This window comes from Nycticebus coucang, chromosome 7 (genome assembly GCF_027406575.1).
Source record: "Nycticebus coucang isolate mNycCou1 chromosome 7, mNycCou1.pri, whole genome shotgun sequence".
Taxonomy (NCBI): domain Eukaryota; kingdom Metazoa; phylum Chordata; class Mammalia; order Primates; family Lorisidae; genus Nycticebus; species Nycticebus coucang.
This window is the reverse complement of record NC_069786.1, coordinates 115,804,120-115,820,058: the sequence shown is the minus strand read 5'-3', so window position 1 is coordinate 115,820,058 and position 15,939 is coordinate 115,804,120. Positions and strand designations below refer to the sequence as shown.

Sequence of the window (15,939 nt, the reverse complement as noted above, 5' to 3'; positions counted from 1 at the left end):
TAGCTGGGACTACAGGCACCTGCCACAAAGCCTGGCTATTTTTTGGTTGTAGTTGTCGTTGTTTGGCAGCCCTGGGCTGGGTTCGAACCCACAAGTTCTGGTGTATATTGCTGGTGTCCAGGCCCCTGAGCTACAGGCACCGAGCCAAAATGATAAATTTCTGAATTGGGATAGTAGCTATGAAAAAAAGTGGGATTTGGATAGATGAGACTAAAGGTTAAAGGGTTAAAGCTGATGCTAAGATTTCTTGCCTGAATGATGATAGAAGGACAAAAGTAGGGAAGTCTAGGTGCCCTTCAGTGAGGAATGGACTGTATCTTCACATTTGAACCCTTACCAGAGTGCCTTCAAACTAGAATAGTACAACAGATAATTTTTATTAAATGGATAAATGAGTTTAAAGTTGATTTAGCATTCAAGTAGGCAGTAAGAGATGCTTGGGTAGAACTTCAGGCATCAGGCCTAAATTTGAGAAAAATCCATAAAGTTAGTTTTCAAAGAAAAATGAAAGCACCAGGATTACCCAGTTTTTGAAATTTTTTATCAGCACATTGTGGAATTGGTGTTTTAAGGCTTAAGACATTGTTATGTAACAATGTTTATAAAGTCAACAAAGGATGTACTCTTTTTCACTGACTTCTTAGTTTCAAAATGTTGCAAGGAATAAATAAACCAAGACTGCAAGTTGATCAAGGTGTAGGCTTTTTCTGTAGTCTTTCTTTCTCTTTTTTTTTTTTTTCTTGTGGTTTTTGGCTGGGGCTAGGTTTGAACCCACCACCTCCAGCACATGGGACCGGCGCCCTACTCCTCGAACCACACGCGCCGCCCTGTAGTCTTTCTTTTTTGCACAGCAGATATATTCCTAAAATTTTGTTGCTCATTTGTGTATGTTGCATATCATATTTTAAATATTTTCGTAAGGTAATCTGTGATTTGCAAATAAGCGGTGAGTCTTTGTTGCATAAATTATCATTTTAATGTTTTTAAAGTTTTGATTTTGTGTATTGGATTCTTTTAAAGGCATATTTATGTTTTCTTTAGCTGAACTGATGGCTTCTGGAGAACCTGCATAGGTGCAGAATATGAGTAGTTTCCCAAGAAGAGTGCTTTACCTTTGGGGCAAGGAACAGAATAAAGGTGAATTGTTATTACATAAGGTTTTCAGTAAAAGTCACTGAAAAGTAAGTACTATTTTTGTTTTAGATATATGTTAACAAGGGTGTGCAAATTGGCAAGAATCGACACTTTCCTATGTTTATTTTATAGTGATAGTTTTATGCTTTAGCATGCTTTCTTTACCATAGAATGGTCTCTGGATAAGAATGTTTCCAAAGCAGTACCTAAAAGCAAGCATTTAAATAAATATACAGGATATAGAAACATTTTGCCAATATATTATTGATTGCTCTTTCATGGAATGCTCAAAGTTGATCAGCAACTTTAATGTAATAATTATGAAGAAATTTAGGAAAAGGAGAATCCCTTTGACTTTTTTTGAGCTATATGTGCCAAGCTGGTCAGTTGTATTTTAGAGGTACATTACTTGTTTGATTTTACACCAGCCAGAGAGTAATTTGCCTCAGGATAAATTGTATCTTGAGTATAATTCCTACCTGATTTAGATAATATTTATTTATTATTTTTTGAGACAGAGTCTCACCATGTTGTCCTTGGTAGAGTGCTATGGCATCACAGCTCACAGCAACCTCAAACTCTTGGGCTTAAGAGATTGTCTTGCCTCAGTCTCCCAAGTAGCTGGGACTACAGGCACCTGCCACAATGCCTGGCTGTTTTTTTTGTTGCAGTTGTCATTGTTGTTTAGCTGGCCCAGGCCAGGTTCGAACCTGCCACCCTCGGTGTATGTGGCCAGCGTCGTAACTTTTATGCTGTGGACACCGAGCCCCCTTTGACATATTTAAAGAATAGTTCATTTTAATTTTCATTTGCCTTCCCAATATTGGTTTGGTAAGAAAATTTGCATTACAGAGTTCAGGGAAACGTATGTATTGTCTTTGTCTTAGGTTCATAGAAAGTTGAACTGCTACTGGATCATGCTTTGTACTGAAGAAGAAACTTAGTTTCTTTTCTTTCAACCAAGTATGGCAAGCCCTGATAATTTTTTTTTTTTTTTTTTTGAAGACAGTGTCCCACTATGTTGCCCTTGGTAGAGTGCTGTGGCATCACAGCTCAGAGCAACCTCAGAGTCTTGGGCTTAAGTGAGTCTCTTGCCTCAGCCTCCCAAGTCGCTAGGACTACAGGTGCCTGCCACAATGCCAGCTATTTTTTTGTTGTCGTTGCCATTGTTGTTTAGCTAGCCTGGGTTGGATTCGAACCCGCCAGCCTTGGTGTATTTGACTGGTGCCGTAACCACTGTGCTATGGGCACTGAGCCAGCTCTGACAGTTTAATGAATGAACAAAAGTAGATCATTAATTCATTTAGTACAAAAGGAGATAAGTACTAAATTGAGGCAGTAAGAAAAATTTTATTATATTGGTTCTATCAATTTTATGTCTTCATATTTTAGGTTTTTTTTCTTTAGAAGAAAGAAAGGGTTGCTAGTTGAAATGGTTAAGAAAGAGTTAAATATCTAAAGTAAAATTTCATATAAGTAGCCAAAGCTCTGCATCAAAATGTTTAAAATATGTAGAGAATTAGATAGAAGCAGACATAACCAATAACATTTTTTTATTTATTATTATTATATATATATTTTTTGAGACATCCTCAAGCTGTTGTCCTGGGTAGAGTGCTGTGGCATCACAGCTCACAGCAACCTCCAACTCCTGGGTTCAGGCAATTCTCCTGCCTCCACCTCCCAAGTAGCTAGGACTACTGGTGCCCTCCACAATGCCTGGCTATTTTTTGGTTGCAGCTGTCATTGTTGTTTGGCAGGCCTGGGCTGGATTGGAACCTGCCAGCTCAGGTGTATGTGGCTGGTGCCTTAGCTGCTTGAGCCACAGGTGCCGAGCCCATTTTTTTATTTCTTATATACTTCAGAGATAAACGTTGAAATCTTTATCACTAAATTTTATTAAATGATGTAATTTTTTAATTATATGTTTTTGTTGGAGTAATTTAAGATCAATGGCTTTTACTTGGTACATAAGATGATGGGTTTTTGTATTACTCCCTTTTATTTTGGCACGCTGACACTAATACCATTTAAAGAAAGATGAAGGGAATTGACAAGAGAAATGACTCTTTTTTTTTGGTTTTTTTTTTTTTTTAGAGATAAAGTCTTACTTTGTCGCCCTAGGTAGAGTGCCCTGACATCACAACAACCTCCAGCTCTTGGGCCCAAGCGATTCTCTTGCCTCAGCCTTCTGAGCAGTTGGGACTGCAGGCGCCTGCCACAATGCCCAGCCATTTTTCGTTGCAGTTAGTCCAGGGCCGGGTTTGAACCCACTACCCATGGTATATGGGTTGGCGCCCCAATCACTGAGCCACAGGTGCTGCCCAAGAGAAATGACTCTTAATGTCTTTATTGAGCAATGAATAATGTGAATCCCAGTTTGGGCATTAACTTTTTTTAATTTACTTTGTAATGGCATATTGTTTTTCTTCATAAATAAGTTTTTTGGGTTTTTTTTTGTTTGTTTTTTGAGACAAGAGTCTCACTATGTCACCCTCAGTAAAGTGCTGTGTGTCACAGCTCACAGCAACCTCAAACTCTTGGGTTCAAGGGATTCTCTTGCCTCACCCTCCCAAGTAGCTGGGACTACAGGAGCCCACCACAACGCCCAGCTATTTCTTATTGCAGTTGTCATTGTTTACCTGGGCCGGGCTAGAACCCACCAGCCTTGGTTCATGTGGCTAGCACCATAACCATTGTGTTTCAGGTGCTGAGCCTAAATAATTTTTCTTAATAAGGTACCATGACACCTTAGCATTTAGTAGAGAAGTTTAAATGCACATAGAAAAAGCTTAAATGTGGTCTTCAAAAGATAAGTTATATGTAATATAGAGTGTAGCAATACTCATAAAAAGAAGTTATTAAGTATAACTTCTATTGGCAAGGGTATAGATAAAAAGATTTATGATTCTAGTATCTGCTATTGTATATTTTATAAGCAAATTGAATAAAATGGGTAGTGCTGATTTGTTCATTATTCTTGAACAATGAGTTTGTTTTGTGTACGTCAGACACTATCCTAGTGTGGATGCAGAGATTAATGAGCATATTCCATGTATTCCAGTAGCAAACTATCAGGGCACACAGGCTGCATGCTGATTTTGTGAGGAACTTCTTTTGTTTGTCTTTAGCGTTGGATATCAGGAAAAGTAGGCACAAACCATTTTTTTTTTGCTAATTAGCTTTTCTTAGCTTTTGTTTATTTAATGTGTGGCCCAAGACAGCTCTTTTTCTTCTTCTTTTTTTTTTTTTTTTTTTTTTTTTTGTAGAGACAGAGTTTCACTTTATGGCCCTCGGTAGAGTGCCGTGGCATCACACAGCTCACAGCAACCTCCAACTCCTGGGCTTCAGTGATTCTCTTGCCTCAGCCTCCCTAGTAGCTGGGACTACAGGCACCCGCTACAACTATTTTTTTTTGTTGCAGTTCGGCGGGGCCAGGTTTGAACCCGCCACCCTCGGTATATGGGGCTGGCTCCTTACCGACTGAGCCACAGGTGCCGCCCCTCTTTTTCTTCTTTTATTTTTTTGCAGTTTTTTGGGGCGCTGGGTTTGAACCCCTACCCACGGTATATGGGGCCAGCACCCTACTCCTTGAGCCACAGTTGCCGCCCCTCTTTTCCTTTTAATGTGGTACAGAGGAAAAATAAATGCTGGACACCCCTGGATAGAGACAAAGAACTCATTATAATACACTGTGATAAATAGTACGAAGTACAGCAGGAGGATAGAGAAGGTGAACATTCTCGCTATGGCTGGGTGGGGGAAGAACAAATGAAAGGAATTTGGGAAAGGCTCCTTAAAGTGTGTAACATCTAAGGTGGAGGGTAACATCTAAGGTGAGCCTTGATTTTAGATAAAGGAGAAGAATTTAAGGGGGGTTGGGGATTAGGAGAACACTTAAAAATTCTCCAGACATGACCACATTTTGTGCAAGTGGCATGAAAGCATGACTATTTGGGGGGAAATTGTAAGTAGCTCAGATGGCTGGATTTGGGAGGATTATTGGGAATAGAAAAGTAAACAGGGCCTAGGTCATAAAGGGCCTTTATGTTAATGTGTTTAGATTTTGTTGTGAGGACAGTGGAGAGCCACTGAATGACATTAAGAAGGAAAGTGATCTAATTTGATCTATAGTTCATTATAAAGTTCATTATAAAGCTATCTAAAAGTTGTGTATAGGTAGAATTAACAGGACTCTTCTCACCTGCCATCTCCAGTCCAGTACCAATAATCATCAAGAAAGAGGTCAAAAACAGCTTTATGTTTTTGGCATGGGAAACTGGATTAGGAGAGGAGAGATTATTCTTTGCAGTGCTGAGAGGCAGCGTGGAAAAAATCTCAAGGACATATCCAAACAATGAAGCCACAAAAAAATTATTTACAAAAAAAAAGTGTTACAGACACACCTTGCTTCCCTAAATTTCTGTAGGGCTCTTAGTTTAAGGAAAATACCATATTTGCAGACACTTCCATAAGCAATAGTGGACTCTATTAGTTTGATGGATTCATATACCCCACGGATTATACTAATATCTAAATTTGGGCTGGGTGCAGTGGCTCATGCCCATAATCCTAGCACTTTGGGAGGCTGAGGCAGGAGGATCACTTGAATCCAGGAGTTTGAGACCAGTCTGACCAACGTAGTCTGACTGTGTGTCGCTATAAAACATAAAAAACATAGCTGGACATTGTGGTGCATGCCTGTAATTCCAGCTACTTCAGAGGCTGAGGTAGGAGGTTGAGGGTGCAGTAAATTATGATGAGAACATTGTACTTTAACTCTGTCTCAAAAAAAAAAAAAAAAAAAATCTGGCCATAGACACTAAAAATATTTGATGAAGTGAATGAATAATAAATATAGAGGACTTACAGTGCATAACCTTTTAACTCTTGAAAGTGTTTTCATATCTCTTTTATTTTATCCTCAGTTATTTGCTGTACAGTAACCAGAGGCTTCAAACTAGGGGCCCCCAAGCTGTATTCTACTGGCAGGTGGGTTTTATTTGATTTAATTTTAAAAATAAATTTGGATTTATTGCCTGTAATTAAAAATGGTCAATTTCACGTACAAGTTTGGATGTCTTTATTTTCTTGAAAAATGAAATAGTCTAGTAATGCAGGGCTCACTGTTTCTACCTAGTAATAATTGGGTAGGTTGGGGAGCAGTTGTTCATATTTTGCCTGCCTAAGTCTTTCTGTCACTTATTTGGCCCCTGTAGGCAGTTGAGTTGGTAATCCCTGTTAACATTTTTTGTTTTTTGAGACAGTCTCATTATGTCACCCTCTGTAGAGTGCCTTGGCGTCACTGCTTACACAGCAACCTCAAACTCTTGGGCTTAAGCGATTCTCTTGCCTCAGCCTCCCAAGTAGCTGAGACTAAAGGTGCCTGCCAATTTTTTTTGTTATTTGGCAGGCCCTGGGCCGCGTTTAAAGCCGCCAGCCCAGGTGCATGTGGCTGGTGCTCTAGCAGCTGAGCTATAGGGGCCAAGCCAAATACACTTCGTTTTTTGTTGTTGTTTTTTTTTTTTTTGAGACAGTCTTACTTTGTTGCCCTCAGTAGAGTGCTATGGTGTCACACCTCACAGCAACCTCAAACTCTTTGGTTTAAGTGATTTTCTTGCCTCAGCCTCCTGAGTAGTTGGGACTACAGGTGCCTGCCACAATGGCCGGCTATTTTTTGTTTTTAGCAGGCTGGGGCTGTGTTCAAACCCACCAGCCATGGTGCATGTAGCCTGCGCCCACTGAGCTATGAGCACCACCATCCCTGTTAACATCTTATTTGCTGAGGTCTTTAGGGAAAGTGGTATTATAGGCAAGGAATAAATTCAGAAAATATATACTAATTCCATTAATATTAATAACTGCTGTCTGCTGAGTGCCTACAGTGATCTCATTTTATTCTGCAGCACAATAGCATTTGCTATGCCTGTTTCATGGTTGAGAAAACTCGTGGTTAGAGAAGATAAGGTACACATTAGTAAGTGACAGAGCTGGCTCCTGATTTCTAGACGTAGCATCCTTTACCTTTGTGTACCACCTTTTCTAGCTGAGTTTTTTAGGCAGAGGTAATATTTAATGATTGTCAATTTATTAAATTATAAGAATCCATTTTGGAGGCAGTGTTTTTAGAGGTTTGAAAATAGTATAAATAAAATTTGGTTTAGAAATTTTAAGTGATTGCATATTTGTGTATATGACACACTATTTAATAACATTCTCTGCTACTATTTGATAACATTCTCTGACTTTTGGTAAAGCTAGTTTGAAGAGTTTTAGACATCTCATCATTTTTAAGTATTAAAAGTTTATTCAGGAAACCTGTGTATTTGATTCTTAGGAAAAGAGGTATTTTTATTTGTTTTCCCTAGAGATTAAGTGATTTTCCCAAATACTATAATTTTGAAGGTTGAACTGATTTGATTATTCTTAAAAATTTTGTATTCATGGGCGGCGCCTGTGGCTCAGTGAGTAGGGCGCCGGCCCTATATGCTGAGGGTGGCAGGTTCAGACCCAGCCCAGCCAAACTGCAACAGAAAAATAGCCAGGCGTTGTGGCGGGCACCTGTAGTCCCAGCTGCTGGGGAGGCTGAGGCAAGAGAATCGCGTAGGCCCAAGAGTTAGAGGTTGCTGTGAGTAGTGTGACGCCACGGCACTCTACCCGAGTGCGGTACAGTGAGACTCTGTCTCTACAAAAATAAAATAAAATAAAAAAATTTTGTATTCATTTAACATCTTCTATATATGGATATGCTTAGACTGTTAACTGTTAGAAGGAATCATCTGGTGATATCCTTTTGTGTTTTAGGAGGAACTCTATTCTAAAAAGTGGAGTCAGATGACTGAATTTGTTTTTGAGACAGAGTCTTGCTGTGTTGCCCTGGCCAGAGTTCAGTGGCATCATCAGAACTCACAGCAACCTCAAACTCCTGGCTTTTAAGTGATCCTCCTGCTTTAGCCTCCCAAGTAGCTAGGACTATAGGCACATATACCTACACCTGGCTAAATTTTCTATTTTTTGTAGAGATGAGGTCTGATTTTTGCTCAGGCTGGTCTTGAACTCCTCACCTCAAGCAGTCTTCTGGCCTCAGCCTCCCAGAATGCTAGGATTACAGATGTGAGTCACTGTACCCCAACCTAAAAATATATTTTTTACTTGTTTTAAAATGTGAGACTTATTAGTATTCATGAAGGAAATCACCACTTTAATGTTGAATGTAGTCACATTGAGAATGGAATCTTTCTTATTCCTAATTGGCATGTCTTTAGTGGTAGCAGTATGATTATAAATGGTGCAAAATGTAGAACTATGTGCTAATAGATGTAAGTATTGGACATATGGCAAAGAAGGGAAGATATATAGAAGTAATTAAAGGTCATTAGAAATTATTTTAAGCACTAGAAAATTGTAACTTGTTATTTTATTTTTCTTCCTTAGAACCTATCAGGTGAAGGTGTATTTTTGCTTTTTATTTTGGGTAGAAGCAATTTATTTTTAAAGAAAATATGTCTTCTCTGAAGATACATGGTCCTATCAGAATTCGAAGTATGCAGACTGGGATTACAAAGTGGAAAGAAGGATCCTTTGAAATTGTGGAAAAAGAGAATAAAGTCAGCCTAGTAGTTCACTACAATACTGGAGGAATTCCAAGGATATTTCAGGTATTACCAAACTTTGATTTGGAACAGATCTTGAATCAGATTCTTTAGTAACTAGCTGTTTTGTACCATAATGAACATCACAATAGTCCTCCTCAATTAATATTTCTTGCTTTTTATTTCCAGGACACTGATACTTTTTGTGTATGTGTTTTATGAATTGCTCAGCAATATTGTTGGTGGCTTATAAGAGTAGGAAGTAGTCACCATTATTGTAAAGAAGATTGGTGAGAGGAAGCTAAAAAGGGTTTGGACTCTCCATATCTAAGCTATTTTAGAAACCACGTTTGGATAACTTCAGTTACTCATTTCTTTTCTTTTTTTTTTGAGACAGAGTCTCAAGCTGTCACACTGGGTAGAGTGCCATGGCGCCACAGCTCACAGCAATCTCAGACACTTGGGCTTAAGCGATTCTCCAGCCTCAGTCTCCCAAGTAGCTGGAACTACAGGCACCTGCCACAATGCCCAGCTATTTTTGTTTTGTTTGGTTGCGGTTGTTATTGTTACAGTTTTTTGGTTTGTTTTGTTTTGTTTTTTGAGACAGAGTCTTACTTTATTGCCCTCGATAGAGTGCCCACCACAACGCCGGTCTATTTTTTGTTGCAGTTGTCATTGCTGTTTTAGCTGGCTGGGGCTGGGTTAGAACCTGCCACTGTCGGTATATGGAGCTGGTGCCCTTACCCACTGAGCCACAGGTGCTGCCCCACAGTTGTCGTTGTTTTAGCTGGCCTGGGCTGAGTTTGAACCTGCCAACCTCAGTGTATGTGGCTGGTGCCTACCCACTGAACTATGGGCCCCGCTCCTCGTTTTTTCTTAACATATACGATGGATTTAATGTTAGCTTTTAACAGCATTTTTAGCATCTCCTAAAAGCCAAATATCCACTTCCTAAGTAATTCTTTCAAAGTTTGTGATATGGATTACTTAAGGATGCTTGTTTAAGGTTATCTTTACAGCTATTTTCTTCTAACTGTAAACTTTTGAAGGATCCTTATTTTATCACTGTAAAAGCTATTTTGTTTTTTCTTCTATACTGCTTTTCTTATGCATCCAAGAGTTACTTAATTTGATATGAATTTAACTTAAGAACAGGTTACTATGCTGAGAGCTGAGAGTACAGAACTGAATTGAGACCCCTCAAACTTAATATCTTACCTGTTTTTTGCAGTTTGTTAGATTTATTAACTAGATTATACAAAAGTATAACATTTGACAAAACTAAAATATTCTCTTAAATGATGTGTAACTTTTATTATGCTTGAGAACCTGATCTGGGAGAAAATATCCATTTATCTTTGCTTTTGAACTATGAAAACAATGTATCATACGTCAAAGATATATAAATAAATAGGAGATGGTGATGGAAACAATAAGTAGTTCCATCACATGTATTTATTATTGCTCATCTCACCGAAAGAAAGGTTGTTTTTTTTTTTTTCCAGATAAAGACTTTTTTTTTTTTTTTGAGAAAGGGTCTTAACTCTGTCATCTAGGCTGGAGTACAGTGATGTGATTACAGTTCACTGTAACCTTGAACTCCTGGGCTCAATCAATCCTGCCTCAGCCTACTGTAGCTAGAACTATAGGCATGGACTACCATATCTAGCTAATTTTTCTTATTTTTTGTAGAGATGGAGTCTCTCTATGTTGTCCAGGCTGGTCTTGAACTCTTGGCCTCAAGTGATCCTCCCTCCTCAAAATGCTGGGATTAGAGGTGTGAGCCTCTGTGCCTGCCTCTGACTCATTTTTTTCATTTCTCAGTCCTCATTCAAATAGTATTTAAGCACACATAGATACTTAGGAACATTACCTGCAATTTCAGACTCATCTCAGTTCTAGATCAGTTTACATTTAATATCCACTTTAACTGTCTACAGGTTACTATGTTGGGAGCTAAGAGTACAAAACCTGAATGAGACCCCTCAAACTTTAGAGTAACCAAATGCTTTTTCAGCTGTAAAAATATTTCAGAGATACTTAGGTAACATAAGGAAACAAGTGGTTTGTGCTCTGAGGATTTAGAAGATAAAAAGGAGTTTGCCAAACAAAGTGTAGGTAAAAAGGAAGTGATTTCTGTAGATGGACAAACATGCAAGTGTGAATCAGCATTCAGGGACCAGAAAGTTATTTCAAAATAAATGGACAGCAGGGAATGAGTGGCAGCTAGGTAGGACCTAAATCTTGATATTTCTTGTTTATCATAAGAGAAGTTCAGATTCTATAGAGCCAAGAATTTCAAATTAATGTTCTTGGAGAACTAGGTAGATGACTTTATTTCAAGAGATAGTGGGAGAATAAAAAGGACCTGGAAGTTATTGGGGGGGGAATAGATAAAGGACGATGGTCTAAACAAAGGAAAAGTTAATTGAAGAAGCCAGACAAGGAAGAGATTTCAAGAAGGTAGAACTCAGATTTGAGAGTTGAGGGAGAAAATAGTGTGGGGAGATTTCCAAGTTTCTGAGTGGATTGCAGTCTTTTTCTTTTCATTTGTAATAGGAAGCAGGGGAGAAGAATTGGAGTATGATGATTGGGAGAGGTGAGTTTTCTGAGTTGTTGGGTATTCAGAAAATAAACTGAAGTGGAGAAGCTTCAACAGAGATATCTGGTCTTAAATAAAGAGTTGGGAGTCCTTACCATATAGGTATTTACTGAAATTGTAGGGCTGGATGGAGTTTTCATTTGTCGAAGGGACTAAGTTCAAGATTATTCTCATCTTGTATGTAAAAGAACAAACTTTCCTTCTTACATTTAATTTTTAAAAAGTGGTAAATTGACCGAAATACTGCCTTTATGTTATCTGTTTTCCTTTTGCATGCTGTACTGCTCATTTAAATATTTTGGAATTAAACTAGTTATTGTGTTTTCCTCAAGGACATTAAGATCTAATTTGAAGCTAAAAAGCTTCACCTCCCAAATCTAATTTGTAATTTTAGTATCAACTGGTAAAATTGTTTTTCATTCTTACCTAAAAGTTATGAAGATATTACTTCTTAGTTTATGCTGTTTTAGAGGGTTTGTCTTCAGCAAAAGGCAGCTTTAGAAATCTTTATATAGGGCAGTGCCTATGGCTCAGTGGGTAGGGCGCCAGCCCCATATACTGAGGGTGGTGGGTTCAAACCTGGCCCCGGTCAAGCTGCAACAAAAAATAGCTGGGCGGGCGTTGTGGCGGGCACCTCTGGTCCCAGCTACTCGGGAGGCTGAGTTAAAAGAATTGCCTACGCCCAGGAATTGGAGGTTGCTATAAGCTATGTGACACCAAGGCACTCTATCACCACAGCACCGAGAGTGATAAAGTGAGACCCTGTCTCTACAAAAAAAAAGAAAGAAAGAAATCTTTATATATATCTACTTGGGAGGCTGAGCCAAGAGAATCGCTTAAACCCAAGAGGTGGAGGTTCTGTGAGCTGTGACACCATGGTACTCTACTGAGGGTGACGTAGTGAGACTCTGTCTCAAAAAAAAAAAAAAAAAAAATCTTTAAGGCTGCCTGACTGTAGGAATTATATAAAGATTTATTACTCTAGCTTTGGAAAATTTTCATTTAAGTAAAAATTAAAGTGATAACTTCATAGCACACTTCTAACATCTCTGAGAGTCTACTCTAAGATGAATTGTTAAATCAGTTCTATGAAGGGGTATGAGTGACCTAAGAGAATTCCAGGATGCACATGATCTTTTGATTGAGTAAAAGTTAAATAAGTCTATGTAGATAAAGAAAAGATGTGTTTTATATTGGTAAGGGCTTAGTTTTGATGTGTTTTTGAGAGTTTGGAATTATTTTGAGGATTATAGTTTGGACTAATACATACTTTTATGTTGCAACTACCTAAACAATTTGCCAAATATTGTATACGTTTTTGTTTAAAAAGAAAGAAAAAGACTCTAATCCAATTTTGTTTTCTAAACTGGTAATGATATACCTGTCTAAGCTCTGAAAATTGTTTACTCATTAGTTTTCATCCTCTATTACTGTATTTGAAAATGTGAGATTCCTTCATAAGTCCAAAAGTTCACAGATCATTCTGTAAAATGAATTTTTTTTTTTTTTTTGTAGAGACAGAGTCTCACTTTTTATGGCCCTCGGTAGAGTGCCGTGGCCTCACACAGCTCACAGCAACCTCCAACTCCTGGGCTTAAGCAATTCTCTTGCCTCAGCCTCCCGAGTAGCTGGGACTACAGGCGCCTGCCACAATGCCCGGCTATTTTTTTTTTTTTTTTTTGGTTGCAGTTTGGCCGGGGCCAGGTTTGAACCCGCCACCCTTGGTATATGGGGCCGGCCCCTTACCGACTGAGCCACAGGCACCGCCTGTAAAATGAATTTTAACACATTAACTGCCACTAAAATAAAAAAGCAAGTGGGGCTCAATACTACATAAATAAAACTCACATGGCATGGCAGTCAATGTGTTAATAGTAAAGTCTTTACTTAACATCATTGATAGGTTCCTTTTTTTTTTTTTTTTTTTTTTGAGACAGAGTGTCAAGCTGTCACCCTGGATAGAGTGCCATGGCGTCACAACTCACAGCAAACTCTAACTGTTGGGCTTAAGGAATTCTCTTGCCTCAGCCTCCCAAGTAGCTGGGACTACAGTTGCCTGCCACAGTGCCCGGCTATTTTTGGATTGTAGTTGTCATTGTTGTTTTAGCTGGCCAGGCCGGGTTTGAACCCACCAGCCTCGGTATATGTGGCAGGTACCCTACCCACTTAGCCACAGTTGTCACCCGTTGATAGGTTTTTGAAAACTGACTTTATGGGCAGTGCCTGTGGCTCAAGGAGTAGGGCGCCAGTTCCATATGCTGGAGGTGGCGGGTTCAAACCCAGCCCCGGCCAAAAACCACAAAAAAAAAAAAAGAAAACTGACTTTAAATGAAATGGTAGATAATGGAACCAGTTTTTTTCCCTTATCAATGTTGTAATGAAATGACATTAAAGGAAATTATGTTATTTGAGGGATCTGCTATATGTCCTTTTGCTTAAAGTTGGAATTTCCAAGAACCAATTGACAACATTAAGTGAAGATTCAGTGTATGTGTTTGCATCTCCTAAAAGTTAAATCTTTGATTAAATGTATCAAGAAATGGGAACTCCTTTGGTTGAAAAAAATTCAGTTATCATGAGTAAGAGTGAGAAATGTAACTTGGGAAGTATAACGTTTAGTATTTGTTAAACAAATTATACTTTGTTATCATATACTGTTGATGGTAATTTTCCTTTTGTTTTGGTCAGCTAAGTCATAACATTAAAAATGTGGTGCTTCGACCCAGTGGAGCAAAACAAAGCCGCCTAATGTTAACTCTACAAGATAATAGTTTCTTGTCTATTGACAAAGTACCAAGTAAGGATGCAGAGGAAATGAGATTGTTTCTAGATGCCGTCCATCAAAACAGACTTCATGCAGGTGAGCACTAATTGTCCTAGGATCTACCATTATCAGTTAAAAAAAAATAGGACAAGGCTGGGTGTGGTAGCTCATGCCTATAATCCTAGCACTCTGGAAGGTTAAGGCAAGAAGATTGCTTGAGGCTAGGAATTTGAGACTAAACATAGCAAGAGTAAGACCCCCATCTCTTTAAAAAATAGGAAAATTAGTTGGGTTGGGTGTGGTGACACATTTCTATAGTCACATCTACTCAGGAGATTGAGGCAGAAGAATTCCTTGAGCCCAAGAGTTTGAAGTTGCAGTCAGCTATGATAACATCACTGCACTCCAAACTAGGTGACAGAGAAAGACCCTATCTCAAAAAAAGAATATGTCTAGTCTGTAGACCAATATTCCTCATGAATATTGAATTGATGTAAAAGGCTTCAACAAGATACTAGTGAACTAAATTTAGTGGCACTTTAAAAGGATTACACACCACAAGCAAGTAGGATTTAATGTGGAAAGCTAAGAAAAAACTTATGAAAATCAATCCATTTGATATACCATGTTGACAGAATGAAGAACAAAAACCACATTACCTTCTCAATTTGTGCAGAAAAAGCATTTGACAAAATTCAACACTATTTCCTGATTAAAAAACAACCAAATAGGAGTAGAATGAAACTACCTCTATAATAAAGGCCATATGTGAGAAACCCATACCTAACATCATACTTGGTGAAGAACTGGGAGGTTTTTCTCTAGGATCAATAACAAGGAAGGATGTCTGCTTTTGCTGTTTGTATTCAATATAGCATTAGAAGTCCTAGAGCAGTTAGGCAAGAAAATGAAATAACAGACATTCAAATTAGAAAGGAAGAAGTAAAATAATGTTTGTAGATAATGTGATCTTGTATATAGAAAACCTGTAAGATTCCATGAAATATGACTAGAAAAAGAAGGAGGACTATAGTTGGGGGCCTGGCATTGTGGCATACACGTGTAGTCTCAGCTACTCAGGAGGCTGAGGCAGGAGGATTGTTTGAGCCAGAGGGTTTGAGATTACAGTGGAATATGATAACACCACTGTATTCTAGCTTGGGCAACAGAGCAAGAACCTATCTTAAAGAAAGAAAGAAAAAAAAAAAGGGTGGCGCCTGTGGCTCAGTGGGTAGGGCACCGGCCCCATATACCGAGGGTGGCGGGTCCAAGCCCAGCCCCCGTCAAATTGCAACAAAAAAATAGCCAGGCAGTGTGGTGGGCGCCTGTAGTCCCATCTATTCAGGAGGCTAACGCAGGAGAATTGCCTAAGCCCAGGAGTTGGAGGTTGCTGTGAGCTGTGTGATGCCATGGTACTCTACCAAGGGCAATAAAGTGAGACTCTGTCTCTACAAAGAAAAAAAAAGTTATAATTGGGAAAAGTTACCTATTACATAAATCTTAAGGACTTTGCCTATCTATATGAAACCTATTCTGACATTGTAAAAACAGTGAAAAAAATCACACAGGTTCCTCTCTTCTGCCAATCTCCCATCCTTTTTTTCCTTTTTAAAAAAAATTAGTTTAGGCGGCGCTTGTGGCTCAGTGAGTAGGGCGCCGGTCCCATATGCCGGAGGTGGCAGGTTCAAACCCAGCCCCGGCCAAAAACCACAAAAAAAAAAAAAAATTTAGTTTATTTTTTAGAGACAGGGTCCTGTTCCATCACCTAGGCTAGAGTACAGTGGTGTGATCACAGTTCACTGAAGCTTCAAACTCCCAGGCCGAAGCAGTCCTTCTGCCCTAGCCTC

At 38.8% G+C, this 15,939-nt stretch overlaps 1 protein-coding gene across 6 annotated transcripts in view; it reads left to right on the top strand.

Annotated features, from left to right (window-relative positions):
- The window catches only part of USP37 (ubiquitin specific peptidase 37), a 121,689-nt gene that overhangs the window by 5,088 nt on the left and 100,662 nt on the right, over window positions 1-15,939 (top strand). For 2 of the 6 annotated variants that reach the window (XM_053597981.1, XM_053597978.1), the window contains exons 2-5: window positions 1,042-1,181; window positions 6,063-6,126; window positions 8,569-8,792; window positions 14,017-14,188. In XM_053597981.1, coding sequence (XP_053453956.1) covers window positions 8,637-8,792; window positions 14,017-14,188 — 328 coding nt within the window. In that variant the 5' untranslated portion in view covers window positions 1,042-1,181; window positions 6,063-6,126; window positions 8,569-8,636. Of the gene's footprint in view, window positions 1-1,041; window positions 1,182-6,062; window positions 6,127-8,568; window positions 8,793-14,016; window positions 14,189-15,939 lie in introns of those variants that run through there. The other 4 variants (XM_053597977.1, XM_053597979.1, XM_053597980.1 and 1 more) reach the window with 4 other exon arrangements.